At 44.4% G+C, this 18,594-nt stretch overlaps 1 protein-coding gene and 1 long non-coding RNA gene across 2 annotated transcripts in view; both read right to left on the reverse strand.

Annotated features, from left to right (window-relative positions):
* Positions 1-5,103: 5,103 nt before the first annotated feature.
* Positions 5,104-18,594, reverse strand: part of LOC111962761 (calcium-independent phospholipase A2-gamma) — a 41,295-nt gene continuing 27,804 nt past the window's right edge. Inside the window, exons 9-10 of the mRNA XM_023986068.3 lie at positions 9,652-9,847; positions 5,104-7,794 (exon numbers count right to left, since the gene is read on the reverse strand). Of these exons, the coding sequence (XP_023841836.1) occupies positions 7,517-7,794; positions 9,652-9,847 (474 nt within the window). The 3' untranslated portion in view covers positions 5,104-7,516. The remainder of the gene's footprint in view (positions 7,795-9,651; positions 9,848-18,594) is intronic.
* The window catches only part of LOC139027607 (uncharacterized), a 4,272-nt gene continuing 3,787 nt past the window's right edge, over positions 18,110-18,594 (reverse strand). Inside the window, exons 3-4 of the long non-coding RNA XR_011479740.1 lie at positions 18,547-18,589; positions 18,110-18,348 (exon numbers count right to left, since the gene is read on the reverse strand). This is a non-coding gene — a long non-coding RNA (uncharacterized lncRNA). The remainder of the gene's footprint in view (positions 18,349-18,546; positions 18,590-18,594) is intronic.

The raw sequence follows: 18,594 nt of genomic DNA on the forward strand, positions 1-18,594 counted from the left end.
CTCTGAAAAACACCAAAAGAAAGATGCCCAGGGTCCCTGCTCACCTGTGTGAACGTGCCTTAGGCATGCTGCAAGGAGGCATGAGGACTGCAGATGTAGCCAGGGCAATAAATTGCAATGTCCGTACTGTGAGACGCCTAAGACAGCACTACAGGGAGACAGGATGGACAGTTGATCGTCCTCGCAGTGGCAGACCACGTGTAACAACATACCAGGAGTTACACCAGGAACGCACAATCCCTCCATCAGCGCTCAGACTGTCTGCAATAGGCTGAGAGAGGCTGGACTGAGGGCTTGTAGGCCGGTTGTAAGGCAGGTCCTCACCAGACATCCCCAGCAACAACATCCTCCTCCCTCATGTGGTACCCTTCCTGCAGGCTCATCCTGACATAACCCTCCAGCATGACAATGCCACCAGCCATACTGCTTGTTCTGTGCGTGATTTCCTGCAAGACAGGAATGTCAGTGTTCTGCCATGGCCAGCGAAGAGCCCGGATCTCAATCCCATTGAGCACGTCTGGGACCTGTTGGATCGGAGGGTGAGGGCTAGGGCCATTCCCCTCAGAAATGTCCAGGAACTTGCAGGTGCCTTGGTGGAAGAGTGGGGTAACATCTCACAGCAAGAACGGGCAAATCTGGTGAGGAGGAGATGCACTGCAGTACATAATGCAGCTGGTGGCCACACCAGATACTGACTGTTACTTTTGATGTTGACCCCCCCCTTTGTTCAGGGACACATTATTCCATTTCTGTTAGTCACATGTATGTGGAACTTGTTCAGTTTATGTCTCAGTTGTTGAATCTTGTTATGTTCATACAAATATTTACACATGTTAAGTTTGCTGAAAATAAACGCAGTTGACAGTGAGAGGACGTTTCTTTTTTTGCTGAGTTTAAATAGTGAAGAGAACAGGTCCCAAAATCGACACCTGTGGTTCACCTTTATGTACTTCAAGAAATTCAGACTTAACCCCATCAATCACGAGTTCTGTCACTGTAAGATAGTCATGAAACCATAAACAGGCGTCAAAGCTCAGGCCTTTTGAGGAAAACGTATTCAATAAAACAACATGATCAACAGTATCAAAAGCTTTTGACAGGTCCACAAACAAACCAGAACATGTCATTTTAGTGTCTACAGCATTGACAAGAAGTTGTAGCTGTAATAGTGCTGTGCCCAGGACTAAACCCTGATTGGTTTACATTCTAAATACAAAAAAAGAGCAAAGTTGTACATTTACCAAGGATTCAGGAATCTTAGCTAGACAAGGAAGCCTTGAAACGGGGCGATAATGATGAAGATGACCCCTATCCCCTCTTATGACCCCTATCCCCTCTTATGACCCCTATCCCCTCTTATGACCCCTATCCCCTCTTATGATCCCTATCCCCTCTTATGACCCCTATCCCCTCTTATGACTCCTATCCCCTCTTATGACCCCTATCCCCTCTTATGGAGCGGCAGCACAATAACTGATTCTCATCATTTTGGAACATTTCCTGATAACAATGTTAAATAAAACATGTGGAGAGTTTTCAAATCAAATCAAATGTATTTATATAGCCCTTCTTACATCAGCTGATATCTCAAAGTGCTGTACAGAAACCCAGCCTAAAACCCCAAAACAGCAAGCAATGCAGGTGTAGAAGCACAGTGGCTTCTTTTTGTTATTGTTGACATTATTAACCTCAGTGAGAAAGATGGGGGACACACCACCCTACTGCTTAAAGCCAGACCTGCAGTCACACACAACTGTCTGACAGATAACTCTCTTCTTTATGCTTATGACACGTCGTAGAAAAGATATGCCTCGTCCAATCTATTTACTGTCGTCGACTGTTCCATCATTGTCAAGCCGTACAATATACAGCGTACAAATTCCTATGGGACCAATGATGGTGTATATAAATGCGTACGTCTAGGTCTGTGTATGGGACTAGGTTATAGAGAGACAAGGCTGATATAGCCTAATGTTTAAGCGCCATCATCTAAACCGGGGTTTCCCAAACTCGGTCCTGGGGCCCCTCCTGGGTGCATGTCTTGGTTTGTGCGCTGTCACTACACAGCTGTTTCAAATAACCAACTCATCATCAACCTTTGATTATTGAATCAGCTGTGTAGTGCTAGGGAAAAAACAAAACTTGCACCCGGGGGGGGGCAGGACCGAGTTTGGGAAACCCGGATCTAAACAACTCATCCCCCCTATTCACCATCATCTATCTAAATAACTCATCCCCCTATTCACCATCATCTATCTAAATAACTCATCCCCCCTATTCACCATCATCTATCTAAATAACTTCAATCCCCCTATTCACATCATCTATCTAAATTAACTCATCCCCCTATTCACCATCATCTATCTAAATTAATTCATCCCCCCTATTCACCATCATCTATCTAAACAACTCATCCCCTATTCACCATCATCTATCTAAACAACTCATCCCCCATCCAATATTGACTTCAAAACAAATTCAAGAGCTAACGAGCAGATAATTCACTTGGCTGAACCAGGGCATATTGAGTAGCAGTGACACCCCAAGCTAAACATCAACAGTACATTAGTGTTCAGATGGAAGGGAGGCAACAACACATTCTAAACCCACCGCAAGATGTGTTCTCAAAATCAATCTAAAAAGGGCGAGGGCCAGCACAGTCAGAGTTTTTTGAGAGGCGCCCATTGAAATTGCAATCACAGGTAGCTAGCCCTAGAGGCTTGATACTATTGCCCAAACGGTGCAAAGAAATCAAATCACTAATGCGATTATTGCGTTGAACAAGTCCACCAGTCGATTCAGTTACATCTCAAGAGAGGATGCATTCCCAGATCAGTAATTTCATTACTACCTCTCAACTGAGCCGCAACAGCTCTACAGTCAGCCTAACTATGTTTACACACAGGGGGGGCAAAGACCTGACCTGAGTGTACACACACACACACACACACACACACACACACACACACACACACACACACACACACACACACACACACACACACACACACACACACACACACACACACACACAGTCATTACGATCTGTGCCAGGCATCTAGGCTGCACCATAGAAACATAATTACTAGATTGGCGATGGACAGTAATTTTATTTATATGACGGCATCACTGCATTAACGTCTGGCATGTCTGTAAATATTATCTTAATGAGTGTGATTACGTCTAAACCCAATTACTGAGGGCTGTAACTGTAGCACAGTGGGAGGGCTGTAACTGTAGCACAGTGGCTTGTGTATGTGGAGCAATCTACCTGTAGCCTCTGGCAGAACATTATAGTGTCGTTTCCTGTAGCCGTTTCTCACTATTGGAACGATTACTGTAATAAGACATTATTGGTGTCATTCCTGTAGCCGTTTCACTATATGGAACGATTACTTATATAAAACATTATGGTTCATTTCCTGTAGCCGTTTCTCACTATATGGAACGATTACTGTATATAAAAACATTATGTGTCATTTCCTGTAGCCGTTTCTCACTATATGGAACGATTACTGTGTATAAGACATTATGGTGTATATTCCTGTAGCCGTTTCTCACTATATGGAACGATTACTGTATATAAGACATTATGGTGTCATTTCCTGTAGCCGTTTCTCACTATTGGAACGATTACTGTATATAAGACATTATGGTGTATTTCCTGTAGCCGTTTCTCACTATGTGGAACGATTACTGTATAATAAGACATTATGGTGTCATTCCTGTAGCCGTTTCTCACTATGTGGAACGATTACTTGTATATAAAGACATTATGTGGTATTTCCTGTAGCCGTTTCTCACTATGTGGAACGATTACTGTATATAAGACATTATGGTGTCATTTCCTGTAGCCGTTTCTCACTTGTGGAACGATTACTGTGATAAGACATTATGGTGTATTTCCTGTAGCCGTTTTCGCACTAGTTGGAACGATTACTGTGTATAAGACATTATGGTTCATTTCCTGTAGCCGTTTCTCACTATGTGCGACGATTACTGTATATAAGACATTAGTGGTGTATTTCTCTGTATGCCGTTTCTCACTATGTGGAACGATTACTGTGTATAAGACTTATGCGGGTGGGGTGGTTGTGGGGCCTTCCCTGTGCCTCCATGCATGTAAGCAGCAAGAATCGAGGACAGAGCGGTCTGTGGCCACCCGTGTTTATGCTCTCAGGGCATGGGGGGGGGGGGATGGGGGGGGATGTGATACATCACCGGGTAGCAGCTGTCTCGGTTACCCAGGTGTCTAAGCACAGCCTTGCACAGTCATCTCACCTTCTCCTTTGAGTCGCATATGTGGTGCAGCTGGGTAGGGAAAACGGCTTCGAATTACCTTCAAACTTGCACTCACCAGCTGGTGTTTCCTCAGGTGSGTCTGTAGTTAGTAGTATGAATATATACTCAGTCTGAATCCTCCATAATATTAGTGGAAGCCCAGTAAATTGAACCACCAGGGTAAAAGTGTAGGCAATCAGCATGTATTTACATAGCAGTGAAATATACAGAGTATAGAAAACATTAGGAACACCTGTTCTTTCCGTGACAGACTGACCAGGTAAAAGCTATGATCCCATATTGATGTCACCTGTTAAATTCAGTTCAAAAAGTGTAGATGAAGGGGASGAGAGAAGTTAAAGGGTTTTTAAGCCTGGAGACAATTGAGTCAGTGTCAAGAACTGCAATGCTGCTGGGTTTTTCCARACTCAACAGTTTCCCGTGTGRATCAAGAATGGTCCACCACCCAAAGGACATCCAGCCAAATTGACCCAACTGAGGGAAGCATTGGAGTCAACATGGGCCAGCATCCCTGTGGAACGCTATCGACACCTTGTAGAGTCCATGCCCGGAGGAATTGAGGCTGTTCTGAGGGCAAAAAGGGGTGCAACTCAATTTTAAGAAGGTGTTCCTAATGTTTTATACACTCAGTTTATATAAGTGGTGCCGTGTGCATGTGCTGTATCACCCATGTAAAAACATGATTTAAAAAAACATCAAGGACGTACACTTAATTCTTTATGAACGATGAACAAGTTGTCTGTTAATGGGGGGAAAAGAACAGCAGTACTCAGATAATTACATAATAAACAAGACAAAGTGTCAGAGTGTTTCAGTGATGCATTTTAATTACACAATATACATGTTCAACACACACACACACTGCTTACATCGGATCAATAGGAGAATGGTAATTAAAACAAATCAAGTCAATATCTCTGTCCATCTTGCCTTCGGTCCCTCAGGAGTGATGAAGACATCATCCTGACTACACAGTCATCAACCTGGGACCCTATTTAAAACATCTCAGAGTAGTATACTGCCCTACCATGAAAACATGGAACTGAGAAAAATTGCTTTTATTTACCTTGGTTTCACAGTAACTTTATGCAGTTACTGCTAACATGACCGCCATTTTCTCCAAAACACAGAGGCAGGATACTTGTCCACATGATTAAGCACGTGTTTAATGTAGCAAAAATGACTAACTAATTTGCGACCAGATGAGCAGTTACTGCCTTCTTGCTTGGTAGGGTACTATAGACTACTGATCATCATTTGACTTTCTGACCGTAATGAATTCGATTATCTGGAGAGAGGACCTGATCCTAGACCAGCACTCCTAATCTGAGATGCTTGATGAATACAGGACTCAGGTTTGACAGTTGAAATGAGTCTATGCTGTGTAAGATCTTTAAGCTATGTCATCATCATTCACTTGCCACAGCACTACTGTAACAGTTCCTGAGCAACAGTAGCAGTGCAGTAAGCAGCAGCCTATAATAGAATACAATCCCTCTGCTACACCGGCATGATTCAAACTAACAGTAATAATACCACAACATGGCAGACAATAGCATAGCACAGGGGAAACAGCACTTCAGGGTAGCTAGGATGGAGATAACAGACCTGGGTTCAAATACTATTGGAAATCTTTCAAATATTTTGAGCATTTGCTTTAGCCTTCCTGGAGTGTGGGTGGGCAGGGTTTGCCATTTTGGGACTATCCTATTGGTTCTATTGTGCCATGCAAGCTCAATCAAGCACAGCTTAAAAAATGCGTTATACAAGGTTTTGTGTAAATTCAGCCAGTAGTTTTGAAAGTAGCGCTCGTGTACAACAACAGCACCCATTTCGTAGAATATGTAACGAAAGCCAATTCGTAAAATACGTCCTGAATTTGTATGTGCTAAAGATCCCGTTCAATTTWTTTAAGTGTTTTAAATAGTACTTGAACCCATGTCTGGAAAACAGCAAATTGGAGATAGGAAAGTGTTCCTAACCTGTTATTAGTGGATGCATAACATCAGCATCGCACATGCAAATAAATTATAGACGGATAAAAATTACTCTAAGCAAAAAAACAAAACAAAAAAAACAAAAGCAGCATGGATTTAAATCTAAACAGCGTCAAAAGACTTCATTCAGGAGCATTTTAAATCTTAATGCATTTCAAACTATATCTACAATTTCACAATAGTAATACAACAGTCAAGTCATTGTTCTGTAACGCATTCTTAAAATCAAACAAGAGAGGAGTGAACATTTTTCAGCTTATAGGCTACATAAGCCATAGATCCTGATTAGGACTCTACTCTGATTTAAAGCAGCCGTATGTGCGAACTAGCCAGGTCAGTGGCTAACATCTTCCTCTAAATACCATGGTACATTTTTTAATAAACAATTTATATAGTATATGTCCAAAAAGTTGTACCCTGATGTATTTACCAATATCACCGTCAACATTAAAACAATCAAATGAAGGACCACTAGCTGCATTGGTGTTAAAAAGTACTAGAAACAGAAATGTCAAGTGACCAGCCATTAATCTTTCTCTGAGGCATACATTCAAGTAAAACCTTGACATCCAACCGTTGGACATGACAAGATAGTTATTCTCCCCCCCCCAAAATGGTATATGTTTGTTTATGGTCCTAACCCTTAAAATTAAGTTATTGGTGGCAGATTAGGTTCAAGTCAAAAATTAAAAAACGAAAAACTATTTAAATCCAAAATATATCCCAGATATATCTCTTATACAGTGTCAGGATATAAATGGTTGTGATCTTTTGTTCTTTTTAAAAGGTGAAAAAGTGCTTCATTGGAGAACAGTCAGTCCAGTCGTCAGAAGAGGAAACCGGTTGTGTTCCAAATAGCATCCCATCTCCTATATAACGCACTACTTCTAACCAGAGCCCTATATAGATCTATTAGTGGGGTATTGGTAAGTTATCTACTCTGGCTTACAGAGTATGATAATAAGAAACATTCTGTTGATGTTGCCAGACCTCGCTCTCCTTCCAAGTGCTGCCAGAGCATACGAACAGTCACTGTCAAATGGGTGCAGTAACACATACATGGGTGCAGTAAAAACACAACAATAAACGTATTCTACCAATCTAAAATACACTGTCTACAACCACAGAGACTAACATATACATTATATTATTCTATGTATGATTCAGTGTTAGGTGAAGTTAGTGTTGTGTGGTGGTGGAGTCTGGGACCTACTCCTCTACAGCTTGGAGTTGAAGATGGGAATACCATCGTACATGTCYTGTTTGAGCTTGGCCCACTCCGTCAGCCTCTGGACGGTGGTCTTGTCCCTGGTGAGTATCCGGGCAGCTTTCTGCAGCTTCTCCTGGTTCCGGTCCAGATAGCGCAGGCCCTCGGCCTGCAGCAGGTTCAGCTTCTCACCACGGCTCTCATCCAGGGCGATGTCCTCGTTCATATAAGGGTTGAAGCGGAAGTACGAGTCAGGTGGAAGGAGGGCATCGAGCATGATGTGGACTTCTGATTGGGAGAATAGTGAGGGGGTGTGAAGGTTATACAAAAACWGGTCAAAATGGCACAAATACATCACCTTTGAAAAACTGTTCCCGTCAATGTTACTTCACTGTGGGAATGTGAGTCTCAGTTCAAGAGACATGTGCCATTATAGTACATAACACATTGACTTTGACTCTGTTCAACACACTTTTCAGGCGACAAATCTGGAGGCTGTGTGGTGGATTCTGGGTCCCAACCAATGCTCTATATAAAATCATTATCACCACAAATACGCTGAGATGGTGGAGGGATTGTTTTCACTGTTCTCATTAGAAAAACACTCCACCCTAGAGCTATAGATCAACTAAAACTGCATTCCCTCTGTTGCGCCGCTGCGACTGGCCCTCTGTGGTATCAGTGGTGTAGTAGTAGTGAAACAGATGAGTGCTGTGTCTGTGGTGCTCCTGTAATTTGGGATGAATCTTTCCCGCTCTACATCCATCTCCCCTTTCAGGGGGTTATTTATAACCAGCAGATTAACACGCTTAAAACCCTGTTTTCCTCTTCAAAAACACTCTCCCCTAGCACCACGGCACTCACTGAGACCACCTCAGCCCTCTCAGTGCGTAAGCCAGTGTAGCTTTCAGGCTGTGTTGGTGTGTACAGGCTGTGTTGATGTGTACAGAGATACGGTGTGTACAGGCTGTGTTGATGTGTACAGAGATACGGTGTGTACAGGCTGTGTTGGATGTGTACAGAGATACGGTGTGTACAGGCTGTGTTGATGTGTACAGAGATACGGTGTGTACAGGCTGTGTTGATGTGTACAGAGATACGGTGTTACAGGCTGTGTTGATGTGTACAGAGATACGGTGTGTACAGGCTGTGTTGATGTGTACAGAGATACGGTGTGTACAGGCTGTTTGATGTGTACAGAGATACGGTGTGACAGCTGTGTTGATGTGTACAGAGATACGGTGTGTACAGCTGTGTTGATGTGTACAGAGATACGGTGTGTTACAGGCTGTGTTGATGTGTACAGAGATACGGTGTGTACAGGCTGTGTTGATGTGTACAGAGATACGAGTGTGTACAGGCTGGTGTTGATGTGTACAGAGATACGGTGTGTGACAGGCTGTGTTATGTGTGTACAGAGATACGTGTGTACAGGCGTGTGTTTGATGTTGTACAGAGATACGGTGTGTACAGGCTGTGTTGATGTGTACAGAGATACGGTGTGTACAGGCTGTGTTGGTGTGTACAGAGATACGGTGTGTACAGGCTGTGTTGGTGTGAAGTGGACCTGAAGTCATGCAGGGGCTGTGTGGGTATGCCTGTTTTAATGGGCTCCCAAGTGGCACAGTGGTCTAAGGCACTGCATCTCAGTGCAAGAGGTGTCACTACAGTCCCTGGTTCGAATCCAGGCTGTATCACATCCGGCCGTGATTGGGAGTCCCATAGGGGTGGTGCACAATTGGTCCAGCATCGTCCAGCATCGTCCGGTGTAGGCCGTCATTGTAAATAAGAATTTGTTCTTAACTGACTTGCCTAGTTAAATAAAGGTTAAATAAAAACCATTTACTCCAACCACAGACGGCATTCATTTCATCTCATCCTTACTGGGAAAATGTGGTGAGAATCAAAGTTTCCATTAGAACATAGTTACACTGCTATTGTCATTTTACAACTGCTTACTTATTTATTTTTCGTATTTTAAATGTTTAAACTGCATTGTTGGTTAGGGGCTCGTAAGTAAGCATTTCACTGTAACTGTACTGTTGTATTCGGTGCATGAGACTAATAGAATTTGTATTGCTGAAGTGATGCAGAGATGTATTACAAGGTGTATATCAGAGGGTACATGGACCCACCCAGACGTACCCTCTGTGTCGGTGGCAGAGCTGATGACGTTGGTGAGCTTGGTCTTGAGGCTGGTGTACGTGGTGTTGTTTTTGCCAGCCGTCTCCACGCGGCCAGTACCCAGCGACACCACACACTGGACAGGGGTGTTGGGCCACAGGCATTTACACTCATGGATGGCCAACGCTGTGGGGTTGTTGATGAGGAGACCTCCGTCCTGGAGACAGAGAGAGAACAAACTATTATGATCCTGCTATTGCTATGCCCATTTGGGGCTCCCGAGTGGCACAGTGGTCTAAGGTACTGCATCTCAGGGCTTGACGCATCACTACAGACACCCTGTTTGAATCCAGGCTGAATCACAACCGGTCGTGATTGCGAGTCCCATAGGTCGGCGCACAATTGGCCCAGCATCGTCCGGGTTTGGCCGGGGGTAGGCCGTCATTGTAAATAAGAATTTGTTCTTAACTGACTTGCCTAGTTAAATAAAAGCTCTTTTTTTTTTTTTTTACATTTAAATAATACAGTATAGAATTTAAAAAGTCATGGCTACAGTTATGTACCATCATCATTTAATAGTTATTGACACACTAAGTTAATTTCAAAGATTTCCATGCTTGTTGCAGTTTGGAAAGTAGGAAAAGCCAAAACGTCAGTTGTTAAATAATTTATGAACATCTGCGGAAAGGAAGGTAACAGAACAGATCAATGGTGTAGTTTCACACGTACAGGACAGACAGTGTTGTATCAAGATTGGCATCTTACATTCAAACAATGAATCCTGATCTAGGATAACTTTTAAAACATGAAATTATTTGGCTTGCTCTAAAAGGATTTGGCTAAAAGCAAATCTACCCCACCAGTACAGAACAGACACACGTACAGGACACAGACACACGTACAGGACACAGACACACGGCTGTAGATTTTCTCTTCCCTTCTGTCTGACTGGCAAGGTGGTGTCCACCCAGGAGCAAGGTGGTGTCCACCCAGGAGCAAGGTGGTGTCCACCCAGGAGCAAGGTGGTGTCCACCAAGGAGCAATGTGCTGTCCACCCAGGAGCAATGTGCTGTCCACCCAGGAGCAATGAGAGTGTATGGTCTGAGGGGGGAGTTGAATATGCATGAGGCTGGGGGTGTTAGGGAGGCTGGGAGCCTCGGGTTGGCTACAGGATCAAACACAGAGGGGCCAGCCCTCATTAGGAAGGCCAGGCTGGGGGGGTGGGAGCTTTGGGGCCCGGAGTGTCTAGCTAGAAACTCTCTGGGGGAAGATTTTAGGGTGTGCGTGTGTGCGCGAGCACGAGACAGCTATGTGTGAATGTATTATTGTGTGTGTGAATGTATGATTGTGTGGGAGTGTGGGAGGGAGGGGCAGTCAGACCTTCAGGGTGGGGGAGGGGCAGTCAGACCAGGGGGGGGGGATCTCCCATCACTATATATTTTTATTTATTTATTTATTTTACCGTTATTTTACCAGGTAAGTTGACTGAGAACACGTTCTCATTTGCAGCAACGACCTGGGGAATAGTTACAGGGGAGAGGAGGGGGATGAATGAGCCAATTGTAAACTGGGGATTATTAGGTGACCGTATGTACATGCACTGTATGTACATGAGATATTTCTGAACTTCATTTTCAATAAATACCTAATCATTTGCAAAAACATGTTTCCCTGTTATTTTGGGGTATTGTGTATAGGTAGAAGGAAGAGAAAAATATTTTTTAAATCCATTTTGAATTCAGGTTTAACAAGAAAATGTGGAATAAGTCAAAGGGATGTGAATACTTTTTGAAGGCAAAAGTCTCAACTAGAAGATTAATAAGTGTATTCCTACGAAGAAGATTACTTCAACATTGTGAAAATAAGGCAACCCTTCCTAGACTACAGTACCAGTCAAAAGATTGGACACACCTACTCATTCAAGGGTTTTTACTATTTTCTACATTGTAGAATAATAGTGAAGACATCAAAACTATTAACACATATGGATTCATGTAGTGAGCAAAAGTGTTAAATATATTTTAGGTTCTTCAACGTAGCCACCCTTTGCCTTGATGACAGCTTTGAAAACTCTTGGCATTCTCTCAACCAGCTTTACCTGGAATGCTTTTCCAACATTCTTGGAGGAGCTCCCACATATGCTGAGCACTTGTTGGCTTCTTTTTCTGCGGTCCAAGTCACCCCAAACCATCTCAATTGGGTTGAGGTCAGGTGATTGTGGAGGCCAGGTCATCTGATGCAGGACTCCATCACTCTCCTTCTTGTTTAGGTATCCCTTACACAGCCTGGAGGTGTGTTGGGTCATTGTCCTGTTGAAAAACCAATGATAGTGGGACTAAGCGCAAACCAGATGGGATGGCTTATCGCTGCAGAATGCTGTGGTAGCCCTGCTTGTTAAGTTTGCCTTGAATTCTAAATAAAATCACTGACAGTGTCACCAGCAAAACACCCTCACACCATCTCACCTCCATGCTTCACGGTGGGAACCACACAAGCAGAGATCATCTGTTCACCCACACTGCGTCTCACATATACAAGTGGTTGGAACCAAAAATTTTACATTTTGACTCATCAGATCAAAAGGACAGATTTCCACCAGTCTAATGTCCATTGCTTGTGTTTCTTGGCCCAAGCAAGTCTCTTCTTATTATTGGTGTCCTTTAGTAGTGGTTTCTTTGCAGCAATTCAACCATGAAGGCCTGATTCACACAGTCTCCTCTGAACAGTTGATGTTGAAATGTGTCTGTTACTTGAACTCTGTGAAGCATTTATTTGGGCTGCAATTTCTGAGGCTGGTAACTCTAATGAACTTATCCTTTGCAGCAGAGGTAACTCTGGGTCTTCCATTCCTGTGGCGGTCCTCATGAGAGCCAGCGCTTGATGGTTTTTGCGACTGCACTTGAAGAAACTTTCAAAGTTCTTGAAAATGTTCTGCATTGACTGACCTTCATATCTTAAAGTAATGATGGACTGTTGTTTCTCTTTGCTTATTTGAGCTGTTCTTGCCATAATATAGACTTGGTCATTTACCAAATAGGGCTATCGTCTGTATTCCACTGCTACCTTGTTACAACAAAACTGATTGGCTCAAATGCATTAAGGAAAGAAATTTAAACTTAACATGTCACACCTGTTAATTGAAATGCATTCCAGGTGACTACCTCATGAAGCTGGTTGAGAGAATGCCAAGAGGGTGCAAAACTCAAAGCGAAGGGCAGCTACTTTGAAGGATTAAAAAAAAAGTTTTATACATGATTCCATATGTTTGATGTCTTCACTATTATTCTACAGTGTAGAAAATAGTAATAATAAGGAAAACCCTTGAATGAGTAGGTGTGTCCACACTTTTGACTGGTACTGTATATGGAAACACTTCCATTGGGGTTGGTGGATGTGGGCTTGTAGATCGATGTGTGTGCACGCTAGATGTACTCTTAATGGGAGGAAATCATGCTGCAGCCAGAAGCACTAGACAAAGTCGACTGACCGACCGGACAAAACAACTCAGTGCTTTTATCATCACTCGACCCACTGAGTGACTCCATTTTTCTTTAATTATGGCAGTGGCTTAGATACGGCACATCGCAGCTTCTTTTCCTTGATAGCTGGAGTGGCCAGATTTCAAATAGCACCGAGCACAATGCCTTCCACTCATAACCAGTGTGACACACAGTCTCCCAGTGAGCCGAGAGTAGAATCATTCTGAATGCTACAACTTGTCAATGACTCGGCACCTGTTAGGGTTATAGACAAGAGTCGGCTCATTGAAGCACAGGCTGCATCCCGAATGGCAGCATATTCACTACATAGTTCACTACTTTTGACCAGGGCCCTATGGACCCTAGTCAAAAGTAGTGCACTATGTAGGGAAGTCTGTTTTTAAACACTGCAGACTATGAAGAGATTCCATGGTGTTATTATTATACTGGGTCTGGGTAGAAGACTGTTTCCAAAGACTGGTTTTGTTCACTGTGGGCGGCAGGTAGACTGGCAGGTAGGAGTGTTGGGCCAGTAGCCAAAAGGTTGCTGGTTCAAATCCCAGAGCTGACAAGGTAAAAATCTGTCGCTCTGACCCTGAGCAAGGCAGTTAACCCACTGTTCCCTGAAGACATGGATGTCAATTACGGTGTCAGACTTCTGATGCCATTGTATGCTTTGCAACACTGCTTGGGGTCTTTTCAGCTGAACACTCACTACACAGTTTTTCTTTCCCAACTGATGCCAGTGCCACACCGAAGCACTGCTTGAGGTCTTTGGGGGGAACTTTATCTGAGAAGCATACTGGTATGGCTTATACACTTGGACCGTTGCCATGTTCTCACAGAAAGGGTCTCTTCAGAGTATAATTTGGACGGGAGGGTTAAAGTTAGAAACAATTATTTACTTAGGGGCCAAACTGTGGCAAATGAGCTGGGCACACAGAAAGAGGCAACAGAAGCTGCCTGTCAAACTCAGCATGAKGCAGGTCAGGGGTCACTTCCCTTCAGAGGGATTTAGAGCTGTAATGCAAGTCTCATTTTAATACCTCTATCCCATAGCCAATGCCTGTATAGAACGCAGCTCTTCCCACAGGTCAAAATGTCCTCCTTTGGGTGAAGGGTACAGCCCCTCTCTATTGAGGTGATTTGACAGAGCGTAACCCCGGTGCCAAAGGCTAAACTGCAATTGAAATATTGAAGAAAGGTTCAGGATGGCAGCTTCGCACCCCTTCAAAGTAGAACCCCCAGAATCAAAGGCAGAACAAGACAGAAAGGTGGAGCATGATGCAGAACTGCAAGCCAAAACATACTTACACTACATGCCCAAAAGTATGTGGACACCTGCTCGAACATCTCATTCCAAAATCATGGGCATTAATATGCAGTTGGCCCCTTTTGCTGCTATAACAGCCTCCACTCTTCTGGGAAGGCTTTCCACTAGATGTTGGAACATTGCTGCWGGGACTTGCTTCCATTCAGCCACTGATGTTGGGCGATTAGGCCTGGCTTACAGTCGGCGTTGAAATTCATCCCAAAGGTGTTTGATGGGGTTGAGGTCGGGTTTTGTGCAGGCCAGTCAAGTTCTTCCACACTGATCGAGACAAACCATTTCTGTATGGACCTCGCTTTGTGCACGGGGGCATTGTCATGCTAAAACAGGAAAAGGCCTTCCCCAAACTGTTGCCACACATTTGGAAGCACAGAATCATCTAGAATGTCATTGTATGCGGTAGCGTTTAGATTCCGCTTCACTGAAACTAAGGGGCCCAAAACAAACTTTACAGTTGGCACTATGCATTGGGGAAGGTAGCGTTRTCCTGGCTTCCGCCAAACCCAGACTAGTCAGTCGAACTGCCAGARGGTGAAGCGTGATTWATCACTTCAGAGAACGCGTTTCCACTGCTCCAGAGTCCAATGGCGGCGAGCTTTACGCCACTCCAGCCGACGCTTGGCATTGCACATGMTGATCTTAGGCTTGTGTGCGGCTGCTCGGCCATGGAAACCCATTTCATWAAGTTCCCAACGAACTGTTAATGTGCTGATGTTGCTTCCAGAGGCAGCTTGGAACTCGGTAGMGAGTGTTTCACCGAGGACAGACARGCTYCAGCACTCTGCGGTCCTGTTCTGTGATCTTGTATGGCCTACCACTTCGTGGCAGAGCCATTGTTTCTCCTAGACGTTTCCACTTCACAATAATAGCACTTACAGTTGACCGGGGCAGCTCTAGCAGGACAGAAATTTGACAAACTGACTTATTGGAAAGGTGGCATCCTAWGACWMTGCTAATGTTTGTCTATGCAGACTGCATGGCTGTGTGCTCGATTTTATACACCTGTCAGCAACGGGTTTGGCTGAAATAGCCGAATCCAATAATTTGAATTCAATAATAAACATTGTTTTGTATATATAGTGTAATATGTTTGCTGGTCTGGTGTTAAAAGATAGATATTGCCCTCATACTCCTCCTGGGGCAACATTCCTCCTCTGGTGTTGTTCTCTCTCCTTCAGGCACTAATGGCTGATACACAAATCAGACTTGTTTTAGTCAGGCCACAAGATTCCTACTAGCTAATCAGGCTCTGCCTGCACCTGTGGGAGCATGTTTGACTGCTAAGATATTGGCGAATTAAACGGAATTAGTGTGTAAAAAAGAAGTAGCAGAATGCGTTCCATTAAGATCATATATACGAGAAGGGATGAAAGGATAAAAAAATAAATAGCTACAATTTAAGAGACGGTTAGTTCGTACTTCAAATTAATTCTGCTGCCATTACTGCCAAGACCTGTTGGCTTATCTGCATTGTTCCACTAAGCCGTTTTTATGGGGTGTGATTTAGATAGAACCCCATTCCCATCTAGCGTTGTGATCAGTAAAAGTCATTTCACGCATCAGCGTTTGTCAGCGCCTATTAGCAACTTCCTCCTCACAATATATATATATATATATATATATGAGTCTCTCTCTAGCCCTCTCCATCCCTCTCTCTCTATCCCTCTCCCCATACCTCCCTCCCTCTCAGCTATGCGCCAATAGCCCCTTGGGTGAGGGCCAAGATGAGTGGTCACAACACATGGGACACTCTGGTCCAAAGAGCCGGGTCCAGTACATGTGTTCCATGCTGCATTCACTCTTTTCAGCTCCAGTCAGCTGTTCTGGTCATTAGGAGATGCTCTCAGAACGTCTGGCTGGGTCCCATAGGGCACTCTATTCCCTATATAGTGCCCTACTTTAGGCCGAGCTGGAGCCCAGTGCTGCTGCCTTGATTTACCCATAAGGCCTTTGGCACTGAAGCTTAAACACGGTTTAATTGGGGAGAGGTTACATAAATCATTATGGACCATCTGATGGATGCTACCCAGTGTGTGTTACAATAGTAGCCCTGTTTTCAGGAGCCGATCCTTCAGCCTCCAAGGTCATATTCAGCTAGGCCCTAACGGATATACTGAATAAGGTTTAGCATGAGTCTTCCTGTTCAACTCAGGATGTTAAGCTCAAACAGGTATAAAATCATGTTTACTACGCAATCAAGTGAATTAATCTGTCTGTTCTATTGATTAATTGTCCAGATTAAACCAASTCTTAGCTATGTAATCACGGGTATAGTGAACAAGGTTTGCTAAATCAAGGGTGTTTGTTAAAGCAGATACATGACCTTAAATAATATCTATCTGATCAAGTGAATAAATCAGGCTGTTCAATGAATCAATTGTCCAGATAACAACTAATCCATAGTCCCTTTCACCAACGAGGATGAGACAGACATACAATGGTGTTAGTGTGATGTCACCACCATCATCATCATCATCTAGGAATGAGTGGCCAAGTCAAACCAAAAGGTCTCCATGCCACATTATGTAATTACGCAGCCTGGTTCTCCTATTTGACCTTTGACCTGAGAGGACAGAAGGGTCAGAATGAGGTCCAAGCCGTCCTCCCACGAAGAAAATGGAGAGGGATGAAGTATTCATCTGTGTGAGACAGAGACACGGAGTGACAAATATGCCCTCAGGTTAGGAAAAGCAATTGAGTCTCACTCATCCGAGAGCACTGAATTATCCGCTCCTCCTGCTGTGACCCCTGACATGTGACAGCACCCTCTTAGGCAATAGGTCATATTTGGCTACCTCATATTCATATGGCACATTTTCACAGTCCCATCATAATAAATAAAGCAAAGTGATTTCCCAAGTGCATGAATCAGAAATGTCCCAGGGGAGATCAGTGGAAATACAGGTCTAAGTGACTGAACTCACATATGAATGTATTAATACGTGATCCACGGACAGCCCACTTTACAACAGCGGCTTCAATGCAGAGATTTCTATGAGAAAATCTCATTTGAGCCACTCCAGAGAGATGGCTGGTGCAGAGGTAGTACTGTGAGGGATAAGGGGGTTAGGGATAGAGAGAGTGATGGAGGGAGGTAGTACTGTGAGGGATAAGGGGGTTAGGGATAGAGAGCGTGATGGAGAGAGGCAGTACTGTGAGGGATAAGGGGGTTAGGGATAGAGAGCGTGATGGAGGGAGGTAGTACTGTGAGGGATAAGGTGGTTAGGGATAGAGAGAGTGATGGAGGGAGGCAGGTTCTCACACAGCAGTCAGTCAATGTATATCAGTGGACCTGCCTAATGCCTAAAGAAGTGTGCTAGCACAACCAGGTGGGTGGCGTAGTGTGTGTGTGTGTGTGTGTGTGTATCAGTGGAGGCTGCTGAGGGGAGGACGGCTCATAATAACAGCTGGAAAGGAGATAATGGAATGGCACCAACACATGGAACCCATGAGTTTGATATGTTATTTGATACAATTCCACTCATTCCGCTACAGCCATTACCACGAGCCTGTCCTCCCCAGTTACGGTGCCCCACCTCCCCTGCGGTGTGTAGTGTAGTGTGTCTGAGAAAGAGGAGACAGAGATGGGAAGAGAGTGTAATGTGTGTCTGCAATAACAGAGTGAATGTGTGAATACCAGGGAGACAGTGTCTATGGGAATAGAGGGATACAGGAGTTGGATAGTCCTGGTGGAAAAGCTCATGTTCCCCTCAGGGTTTAACACAGGAGGAGAGCGGCCTGAGGAGGAGAGGAGCAGACAGAGCCCAAAGCACTTATTTTCCCCATCCCTCCTCCACTCTCTCCCCCCAGCCCTCCTCCACTTCTCCCCCAGCCCTCCTCCACTTCGCCCCAGCCCTCCTCCACTTCTCCCCAAGCCCTCCTCCACTTCTCCCCCAGCCCTCTCCACTTCTCCCCAGCCTCTCCCTAGCCCTCTTCCCAGCTTCTCCCCAGCCCTCCTCCACTTCTCCCCCAGCCTCCTCCACTTCCCCCCAGCCCTCCTCCACTTCTCCCCAGCCCTCCTCACTTTCTCCCAGCCCTCCTTCTACTTCTCCCCAGCCCTCCTCCACCATCCTCCACTTCTCCCCTCCCTTCTCCTAGCTCCTCTACTTCTCCCCAGCCCTCCTCCACTTCTCCCCTAGCCCTCCTCGCACTTCT

The sequence above is a fragment of the Salvelinus sp. IW2-2015 genome, linkage group LG4q.1:29 (assembly GCF_002910315.2).
Source record: "Salvelinus sp. IW2-2015 linkage group LG4q.1:29, ASM291031v2, whole genome shotgun sequence".
Taxonomy (NCBI): Eukaryota; Metazoa; Chordata; class Actinopteri; order Salmoniformes; family Salmonidae; genus Salvelinus; species Salvelinus sp. IW2-2015.